The sequence below is a fragment of the Podarcis melisellensis genome, assembly GCF_964234715.1.
Source record: "Podarcis melisellensis genome assembly, chromosome: 2".
NCBI classification, from domain to species: Eukaryota; Metazoa; Chordata; class Lepidosauria; order Squamata; family Lacertidae; genus Podarcis; species Podarcis melisellensis.
In genome coordinates, this window is record NC_138529.1 from 119829350 (window position 1) to 119840721 (window position 11372).

The window sequence follows — 11372 nt, forward strand, 5'->3', positions numbered from 1 at the left end:
ATACTTGCTTAGAATGAATTGAATTTGCCATTTTCCTGCCCATTCATTCCATTTGGGGAAAAAAATCTTTTTGGAGCTCTTCACAATCCCTTTTACTCTTAACCACCCAAAGCAATTGGGTATCATCAGTACATTTAGTTTGCTCACTTTTTATGCACAACTCTAGATGATTTATGGACAAGTTAAAAAGAAGAGCACATAAAACTCATCTGTGAGTAGACACCACTTTCTACACTCATGTTTCAGAAGGAGAATACTGTACCTGCCATGGCTGCAGTCTTCCATGTCCCCAACTGTCTCCTCTACTCATCATCAGCATCTGTTTGGATCTGGATGAATAGGCAGAACTTAAGGCAAGTGCCACAGCTTGGATACTGCTATAAGTAACGTAGCTGTCTTGAGACAGGGCCCTTTCAATCTCCTCTTGGGGAAGAATCTCCAGTTTTTCTTTCTCTGTGCATCTTGTCCAGCCTTTCATGGGCAACACATTCTCTGGACATAAACAGTGAAATGATTTATCCCAGAACCATAGTGTTCTGCCAGACCGTGGCTTATAGCAGTCATATTTTGTCCGTTTTCTAGTCTTCATTATGAAGGACAAAGAACCATGGGTGTACATGAAAGTATCTATATCATGAGACAAGTTCATGTTGATGTCCGGAAAGGCTGTTGTGATCCAAACTTTCCCCCCAGGTTGTATCTTTTCAAATATGCTTTGGACCTTAATGATGATGCCAAATTTATTGGAAGAGTCTCCATTGTAGACAAATACATTGACTTTTCTCCACATGATAGGTGGTTCATTCAGCATGGCGATTTGGTATAGATTCTGATAAATTATTTTTTCTGAGAAGGCAACACAAATTCCATTGATGAGCATCAAAGGTGTTATGGAACTTATGAATCTTTCTCCATTATAATTGTCTGGAGCAAAGATTCCAATCCACGTCCATCCAAAATGCAGGAGGAGTTGGACAATCCCCAGGTACTGGGTTTTCTCCTTTGGAATCATCCGATAGGCAAAAGGGAACTGAGTTTTATCATGAAGAGGAAAGCCATAACTCACCTAGTGAGAAAAAAAGGAAGAATATCAGATGTATGTTAATAACAAGCAAAAAGAGGCCATGTCAGGGAGAGGAATGCATCACACTCCATCAAAAGAATGTTAAAGACAGTGCTTTACTTTCTCCTCATAAATGAGGTGATGTTGGGAAGCTCAATAAAAATATTCCCAGTACAGTGGTACCTCAGGTTACATACGCTTCAGGTTACAGACTCCGCTAACCCAGAAATAGTGCTTCAGGTTAAGAACTTGCTTCAGGATGAGAACAGAAATCGGGCTCTGGCGGCGCGGTGGCAGCAGGAGGCCCCATTAGCTAAAGTGGTGCTTCAGGTTAAGAACAGTTTCGGGTTAAGAACGGACCTCCAGAACGAATTAAGTATTTAACTTGAGATACCACTGTATGCAGCTGTTGTGCAAATGACCAACTCCATGTTGGGCATTTTATGGAAGGATTCAAAATGAAAACTGTCAACATCATAATGTATTACTGTGCCTCAAGAAGGTTGTTGTAGAATTAGGAAAAGCACTAAAATGATCTAAGGTTTGGAGCGGGGTTTCCCAAACTTGGGTCTCCAGCTCTTTTTGAACTACAATTTCCATTATCCCTAGCTAGCAGGACCAGTGGTCAGGGATGATGGGAACTGTAGGTTTTTTTATATAAAAAAGTTGGAGACGCCAGCTTGGGAAATCCTGGTTTGGAGCAACTCTCCTATGGGGAAGGGTTACAATTTTTCGGATCTTTTTAGTTTAGAGGGCAAAAGAGACACGATAGAGTTGTAAAAGTATTCACGGTGTGGAGAAGGAGGATAAAGAGACCCTTTCCTCCGTATCCCATAAAACTAGGACTTAAGGCCATCCAATGAACCTGAATGTTGGAGGATTCAGAATGCTTCTTCACAGTGAATAGTCAAACTGTGGACTTGCCCTCACAAGATGTAAATATGTCCACAAATCGCATGGCCTTTAGAGAGGAGTAGGTAGACTCAGGGAGGATAAGATTACCAATGATTCCCTAGCCAGAGGGCAGTCTACCTCTGAATTCCAGTTGTTGGGAATCAAAAGTAGGGAGAGTGATGTTGCACTCGGGTCCATTTGCTGGCTTCCTGAAAGTGGCATCTGGTAGGCTGCTCTGAAAGTAGGGTGCTGGATTAGATGGACCTATAACCTGATGCAGATGCTTATGTTCTTAAGGCATCTCAGGCAAGATTGAGCCTATTGTAAATAGTTTTAAGGGAATCCTTCCAAAAATGGAGAATCCTAGAGTAGGAAGGGAGCTCAGGGTTCACATAGTCTAATCGGTCCTCTATTGTTGCATCCCTGACTGCTGGCCATCCCAGTCCCTACCTGTGGGATTTTGTAGATGCCCAACATGCTAGAAACATGGGTAGAAATGTCCGATTCAGCCCCTTCAAGAACAGCCAAGAGGTTCTTGCGTCTTCCACAGTTGTAGTTTGGAATATTCTTTCCCCCACCAGAATGCCCGTCCAGCAGTGCACTGGAAACCACTCTGCCATCGAAATAGGTTTCAAAGAGGTTGTAGCCCAAGGTGATGTTGGTTAAAATCAAGGGATCCTGATTAATCTCCTGAACAGCAAACAAGAAGGACAGAATGTGCCAGTACTTCTCTTCAGAGATACTGCAAAGCATCAAATAAAACACTTGTGACAGGCTGCCATTATCCATTCAGTGAAAACAAAATTCCATATTCTTTCTAAAGACCTTCTCAGGTACATACACCTCAAAACAGGGTATCTCCGGGTAACGTTTTTATCGGGGGAGAAATACAGATCCTGGCTACAAGTTGGATAGTTATTTGCCACTTTTGAAAAACAGCAGAGAGGTTATTGTTCACAGTCTTTAAAGAACAAAATCAACTTTTTTTTTAGAGATTTGTGGTTTGGAAGCTGATCAAAGAGTGTGTTAAGAAGATGTGGTTTTATGCATCTTCCTATGTTGAAAATGAATGTTCATCCTTTACACTGGGTAAGAGAAACAGGCACTTGTTAACTTGTTCATATACAATCTAGAGTTAGGACTGAGCACTGAAGTGGCCAAGTTTGCTGATGATGGTAGATTCTTCAGGGTCAGTAACGCAAAAAGAGATTGAGAAGAGCTCCAAAGGACCTAACAAATCAGAAAGAATGCTTGATAAAGCCCAGATATAATCTGAGTGTTGCTTAAGCTTTGTACAAGCAAATCATGATGAATGCCGGATAAACAACTCATCTGAAATGAGGAGCCATCACACTCAATATCGGGAGATAACCTGGCCAGGGGTACCAGAAAACAAGAGCTGTCCTTGGTACCTAGGAACAGTCAAAGCACAGGTGGGGCAGTGTTGGATCCTGGTACATTCTTAAGGAAATCAACCCTGAGTGCTCACTGGAAGGACAGATTCTGAAGCTGAGGCTCCAGTACTTTGGCCACCTCATGAGAAGAGAAGACTCCCTGGAAAAGACCCTGTTGGGAAAGATGGAGGGCACAAGGAGAAGGGGACGACAGAGGACGAGATGGTTGGACAGTGTTCTCGAAGCTATGAACATGAGTTCGACCAAGCTGTGGGAGGCGTTGGAAGACAGGAGTGCCTGGCATACTCTGGATCATGGGGTCACAAAGAATCGGACACGACTAAACGACTAAACAACAACAATAACTTACTCACGAGGCCTGATTAATGGAGGTTGAGAGAAGATGTATTCATCAAACACAGCAGCTTTGGGTGAGATGATTCCGCTAATGAGATGGTCCCCTGCCCTGTAATAATTCACTGGTTCATTCTGAAGCCAGATCAGATCCACAGAGCATCTACCCAGTTGTGTCTCACAGGCAGCCTGTGGCATTAGCAGCAGCAGCTGCAGAAGCATGAGTGATATCATCTTAGCAATGTCAGTGGCAAGTGTCCTCTCTTATGACATCAGTGACTTCAGTGACACAACTGGACTCAAGACATGGATTCAGACCTAAAGGTAGGGAGAGGAAATTTCCCATGTGCACAGTCTCTGCCTGCCCTCCATCCCAGGCTCTCAGAGGCACGAGATTTACTTATTATCTTGAGAAGGGTAGGGCAAGAGGTATTGATGTCACAGTTATTCTCCCAAGCTCGTTGAAACAAGTTACATCACGTTGCCCGTGATTGTGATGCTTAGAATATAGGTCTCAGGGGAAATTCCTAGAGCTTTGGTGTGAAGAGAGGAATGAATCATTATGATTTTGATAATTATAAAGGGGAATAAGTGTCCTGTTTGCAACCTCTTGGTCTCTCTGCATGGTTCAATGAGCAGGTGCAGAGCTAGAGAGAAAATGTGTTTCTGAGAAATCACCAATGGGGCTCCATTGTCTGACATGGACCAGTGAGGGAACAGGTGAACTTGGCAAACTTTGTGGTAATGAAACACTTTCACATTAGGCAGGATGAAAATGCTCTTTGTTTTAGACCAGTGGTTCCCAACCTTTTTGGGGTCATGCCCCACCTAAGCACCTCTAAAATCCTGATTCCCAACCGACATGTATTTCTTATTACAGTGATACCTTGGGTTAAGTACTTAATTCATTCTGGAGGTCCGTTCTTAACCTGAAACTGTTCTTAACCTGAGGTACAACTTTAGCTAATGGGGTCTCCCGATGCTGCTGCGCCACCGCCGCATGATTTCTGTTCTCATCCTGAAGCAAAGTTCTTAACCCAAGGTACTATTTCTGGGTTAGCAGAGTCTGTAACCTGAAGCGTATGTAACCTGAAGCGAACTCCTATTCACGTGGAGGAAGCCTAAAAGGCCATTAACTTGGTGTAACTTATTCTTGAATTGCACCCCCTTAAAAATCAAATAGCCCCCCTGTGGGGCGTGTGCCCCACATTAGGAATCACGGTTTTAGAGTCTATATGAACCATCACCCATATGCATACCTGGGGGGCAGTCGTCCCTCCCCACCACGCAGAAACTCTTTGTTGTCTGCTAATAGCCCCATTTCCTACCAGTCATTATCAGACCACCAAGTTTGTTAACATTCCTTCTCTTGTAAAGCACATGTTGTGAAATAGTTAGTTGCTCCTCAATAATCTGCACATCTGCAGTTGCCTTCTGCTTAATCATGCTGTTTTCTAATAGGGAAAAAATTCTGAAGAAATTTGCAGAGAATGATCGCTAGGGCTGGCCGATATATCATCCAATACTGGTTTGAAGTCCATGTCATGATATCAGTTTCCTAATTTTTGACCTGGCAATATATCGCAAATCATGGTGTGAGTGTGTGATGCAAAAATCACAATGTAGGAGAAACCGTGAAGCTGGTGAATGCTTCTCTTGAGTTCTGTATCCCCTGTTAAGTCTGCTGGCTCATCTCTCATCTCGCCCCTGCCTTCTGCAGTGGGCAGAAATTTACAAGAGCAGGCGCCAGCAAAAATCATGATACCGGAAAAACCATGTAGCCAACCAATGCCTCTGTATAGCTCCATCCTTATTTCAGACATCGTGATATATCACAATGTTAAGTTGTTGATATATTGCGATGTTGAAAACCAGATATCAACCAGCCTTAATGCTCACAGGCTCCTTATCGGTATATCTTGTCAAGGACCCTGGAGGCCAGCATAGAGAAGACCTGCACAGCTACCATGTACTTCCCTTTGGTGCTCAGGAAATCTATTGATCTCTTTTCATTTTTCACTCTAGTCTCCTCCAAATTAGGGATAGTAGACTTCTGGACTCATAGGAATAATGTTGTTGGCTTTTCACAGTCACAGCCGAGTTGCATTCTTTTTATATCTATATAAAGTTATACTGGATTTTACATTTTTATCATATTAAAACATATCAGATCATCAAAATCAACAAGATATATCCCCCCACCAAAAAAAACACACCAGAAGAGGAAGTTGAGGGAAGTCAGAGGGGGAGGGGGGAAATTGGGGGAAAGCTGAGTTGCATTCTTAATTTATCACTAGAGAATGATGACTGAACCATGGAATGTCTTCTGATGCCACCAAACAAGCCAAATAGCATTGGAGAATTACATGTTAGATATGCATTGGAAATGCTGGCACGGTTGAGGTGATTGGACTGGATTCTGGGTGCAGGACAAGGATTCAAGGGGGAGGGGAGGAATACCTGCCATGGCTGCAGTCGTTCAAGTCCCAACCTGTCCCCTCTACCCATCATCAACACCTGCTTGGATCTGGAAGAATAGGCAGAATTTAAGGCAAGTGCCACGGCTTGGACACTGCTGTACGTAATGTAGCTGTCTTGTGACAGGGCCCTTTCAACCTCCTCTTGGGGAAGAACCTCCAGTTTCGCTTTCTCTGTGCATCTTATCCAACCTTTCATGGGCGATACAGCCTCCGAACATAAACAATGAAATGATTCACCCCAAAATCGTAGTGTTGTGCCCGACCGTGGCTTATAGTATTCATATTTTGTCCATTTTCTGGTCTTCATTATGAAAGACAAAGAACCATGGATATTCATGAAGGTATTAATATCATAAGATAAGTTCATGTTGATGTCCTGAAAAGCTGTTGTGATCCAGACTTTCCCCCAAGTTTGTACCCTTTCAAGTATCCTTTGTACCATGATGATTGGGTCAAATCGATTGGAAGCGTCCCCATAGTAGACACAGACATTGACTTTTCTCCACATAACAGGTGGCTCCCTCAATATTAAAATCTGGTACAGAGTCCTTTGTTGTATTTTTTCTGAGAAGGCAACACAGATTCCATTGCTGATCATCATAGGTGTTAAGGAACTTAAGAACCTTTCTCCGCTGTCATTGTCTGGAGCAAAGAGGCTGATCCATGTCCATCCGAAATGCAGGAGCAACTTGACAATCCCCAGGTACTGGATTTCTTCCTTGGGGATCATCTGGTAGACAAAAGGGAACTGAGTTTTATCATTATGAGAAGAGCCATAACTGACCTAGCGAGGAAAGGAAGAATATCAGATATATGTTAATAACAAGCAAGAAAGGGACTGACTAGACAAGGAGGAGAAGGCTACCAATGATTCCTAGCTGCAAGGACCATGTTCTTCCTCCACTGTTGAAGGCGCCATGGTCTTGAAAGCCAGTTGTTGGGAATCTAAAGTTGGAAGAGTGGCTTTTCACTCTGACCGCACTTGGAGACTTCCCAGAAGTGGTTTCTGTTTGGCTGAAAATGGGAAGCTAGACTAGACTGTCTTATAGGCTGAACCAGCTTCAGGGTGTTTCTCATGTTCTTGGGACACCTCAGGCTATTATAAATCATTTTAAGAGATTCCTTCAAAAAATGGAGAGTACTATTCATTCTTAAGGAAATAAGCCCTGAGGGCTCACTGGAAGGACGGATCCTGAAGCTCACTGGAAGGACAGATCCTCCAATACGTTGGCCACCTCATGAGAAGAGAAGTCTCCCTGGAAAAGACCCTGATGTTGGGAAAGATGGAGGGCACAAGGAGAAGGGGACGACAGAGGAAGAGATGGTTGGATAGTGTTCTTGAAGCTATAAACATGAATCTGAACAAACTGCGGGAGGCAGTGGAAGACAGGAGTGCCTGGCGTGCTCTGGTCCATGGGGTCACGAAGAGTCGGACGCGACTAAAACAACAACAACAACAGAGTTGAAGCGGAGCTCAGAGGTCCCTCTAATGCAGGAAATCCACCACTGTAGCTTCCCTGACTGCTGGCCATCCCAGTCCCTACCTGTGGGATTTTGAAGATGCCTGACATGCTAGAAACATGGGTAGAAATGTCCGATCCAGCCCCTTCAATAACAGCCAAGAGGTTCTTGCGTCTTCCACAGTTGTAGTTTGGAATACTGCTTTCGCCACCACAATATCCATCTAGCATTGCATTCGAAACCATTCTGCCATCAAAATAGGTTTCAAAGAGGTTGTAGCCCAAAGTGGTGTTGGGTAAAAGTGAAGGATCCAGATTAATCTCCTGAACAGCAAGCAAAAATGACAGGATGTGCCAGTACTTCTGTTCTGAGATACTGCAAAACATTAAATACAGTAGTTGTGACAGGCTGCCGTTCTCCAGTCATTGTGGGTGGGAGGGATGCCAAATTCTTTCTTTTTATTAATCAGAAGGCTTTCCAGGCACCATACGCCTCAAAAACAGTGCATCCTCAAATAATCGCTCCTATATTTTTATTGGGGGACAGATACAGACCCTGGCTGCAAGTTGGATATTAATTTGCCACTTCCTTAAAACATTGTGGAGTTTATAGTTTGGGATAGAAGGTCCGCAGCCTTCAAAGAACAGAACCAAATATATTTCAGAAGCTTGTGATATGCTTAGAAGCTGATCAACGGATGTTATAGATTTGCCGGGTTCCACTTAACAGGGCTAGCTGGCTAAATTAGTCCTATTTGGGCCAGTGAGGAGACCAGGGGAGAATTAGCTGTGGGATTCCAGAGTGGGTAATCTTTATAAAAAGGGAAGGTGGAGGGAAGGAAGGGGAATAAAAGATCAGGCTAAGTTCAAATTGAAAGCCAGGTGGAATAGCTCTGTCTTACAGGCCCGGCGGAAGGAAGTTAAATCCTGCAGGGCCCTGGTCTCCACCAGGTCGGAGCCATCACTGAGAAGGCCCTGGCCCTGGTGGAAGATAATCTGACTTCCTTAGGGCCCGGGACCTCTAAACTATGATTATTCATGGATCTTAAGGTCCTCTGTGGGAAGTACCAGGAGAGGCGGTCCCATAAATATGAGGGCCCTAAGCCACAAAGTGTTTTAAAGGTCAAAACCAGCACCTTAAACCTGACCCAATACTTCACCGGGATCCAGTGCAACTGGTAAAGCACTGGGTGAATATGCTGCCATGGCAGGGACCCTGTGAGGAGCCTCGCTGCAGCATTCTGCACCCACTGGTGTTTCTGGGACAGTTTCAAGGGCAGCCTCGCATAGAGCGAATTACAGTAGTTGATGTTTCTTTCCAGCAATCAAGTGGCTTATAGTTACTTACTCGGTAATCACGGTTAATGGGGGCCGAGAGAAGTTGTATGGTTTAAATAAAGCAGTTTTTGGTGAGATGATCCCACTAATGAGATGGTCCCCTGCCCTGTAATAATTCACTGGTTCATTTCGAAGCTGTATCAGATTCACAGAGCATTTCCCTGCCTGAGTCCCACAGACAGCCTCAGGCATTAGCAGCAGCAGCAGCAGCAGCAGCAGTGATATCATCCTACAGTGACTAGGACAAGCGGTGACTTCAGTGGCACACCTGGGCTCTAGCCATGGATGCAGAGCTAAAGCTAGCAATAAAAAGCTTCCCACCTTCACAGTCCCTGCCTGCCCTGAACCTCAGACCAGGCTCTCAGTGATGCTTAATATTTTGAGAGGCATTTATGGCATCAATCTTCTTTCAAGCTTCTTACAAGATGTGGACTCATTTTCTCCTTGATTCTGAAGTTTACGTTATTGGACTCGGGGGAACTCCTACAAGATTTGGTGCGAGTAGAGGAATACACCACTATGATTTTGATAATTATACAGGGGAAGAAGTTTCTTGTCTGCAACCTCGTGGACTCTCTGCTTGGCTCACTGGGCAGGTGCAGAGCTGGAGAGAAAACATGTTTTTGAGAAATCACCAACAAGGTTTCATGGTCGAGATGGGCCAATGGACCTGGCAAACTTTGCAATAGAGGAAACACTTTAAAAAGCTTACTTTGGCGATCAGGGGCATACTCTTAGTAACCAACTTTGGTTACTTTAATACAGATATAGGAATACAGATATAGGAAAGTACAATAACAAATATCTCCTGGCAGAAATAGAACGATCCTTGTAAAACAACAAATATAATGTTTTTTGATAACTGACGAAACTGTGTGTGGAAAAATTGTAGAAATAATACAATGAGTCTAATCAGAAGCCAAATGTGTTTGTTTTCTTTTCTTTTTTCCCCTCCCCTCCTTCCGCCCCCTTCTTCTTCCTCTTCTCTTTTCTTTTTGTGCCTCCTTTCTTGTTTTTTCTCTTTTTGATATGTTAAGAAAGAGATAAAGAGGTAAAAGCGTGATATGAAAACTTCAATAAGTTGAAAGCGATGTTGTGTAATTTTTCTATTACTATTTATATATTGTTAAACTTGGTTAATTGTAATGAATTGATGTAGCAACTACTGTGGTTTTCCCCCCTTTGTTATTGTTGAATTCTAAATAAAGTATTATTCTTAAAAAAAAAAAAAAAGATATAGGAAAGTACTCCATTCTTGGTTCCAGCGATGCCGATGAATAAAATACAGTGGTACCTCGGGTTACATACGCTTCAGGTTACATACGCTTCAGGTTACAGACTCCGCTAACCCAGAAATAGTACCTCGGGTTAAGAACTTTGCTTCAGGATGAGAACAGAAATTGTGTCGTGGCGGCAGCAGCAGGAGGCCCCATTAGCTAAAGTGGTGCTTCAGGTTAAGAACAGTTTCAGGTTAAGAACAGACCTCCGGAATGAATTAAGTACTTAACCTGATGTACTACTGTATTGGGGTGGTGGTGGGAGGTAAGCCCTGCCCTACATAAATGATCACAAGATGCAGTGCGCACACACCATTTGAATGGCAACGCCCATCAATATTGGAGAGGCAACCTTAAATATTTCATTGGGGGCCTGAAGGGACCTCAGCCCCTAGGCACTGACTCCTAAGCCAGGTTCCCATTCGTACAACAACAGGACCCAGGGGGAGGAATTGCTCTGCTGTTTCCGTAGCTCTACGGTGCCCTGTCCCCGCTTCCCTTGCAAGCAGCCACAGTTCAAAATGGAACCTGAAGCGCCGCTGCAGTTTCAGAGGTGCAAATGATGACAGTTTAATTAAGGACACTTTGCAGGGAAAGGAGCTGGGGCGACTTTCCTCCTTCTGCCCTTCAGTGCTCCAACTGCTAAATTAAAGGGAAATGAGCTAAGAAGAAGAGTTTGGATTTGATATCCCTCTTTATCACTACCCGAAGGAGTCTCAAAGCGGCTAACATTCTCCTTTCCCTTCCTCCCCCACAACAAACACTCTGTGAGGTGAGTGGGGCTGAGAGACTTCAGAGAAGTGTGACTGGCCCAAGGTCACCCAGCAGCTGAATGTGGAGGAGCGGAGACGCGAACCCAGTTCACCAGATTACGAGTCTACTGCTCTTAACCACTACACCACACTGGCTCTCTAAAGTTAAATGGGGTGGTGGGGGTGGAATTTTGGACAGAAAGTCCAAAAGGTGGGGAGGTTTGCTTGTGAGCTATGCGAGAGCCACAAGGGGTTGTGGCGGGGAGTGATACATACAATCTAGCTGCAAACTGCCCCCCCAACCCCTTTGTGATTTCCGTTTATGTACTAAGCTTGGATCCTAGAACAATAGGCAGGTAG

The 11372-nt window shown here is 44.0% G+C and overlaps 1 protein-coding gene across 1 annotated transcript; it reads right to left on the reverse strand.

The window, feature by feature from the left end:
* Positions 1-235: 235 nt before the first annotated feature.
* LOC309363253 (uncharacterized protein) lies at positions 236-9211 on the reverse strand (the record flags this gene model as incomplete). The annotated part of the gene is made up of 5 exons (XM_081899357.1): positions 236-1066; positions 2408-2647; positions 6019-6969; positions 7730-8021; positions 8994-9211. 5 exons carry the CDS (start codon positions 9209-9211, stop codon positions 236-238), a joined length of 2532 nt encoding a protein of 843 aa, XP_081755483.1.
* Positions 9212-11372: the final 2161 nt, after the last annotated feature.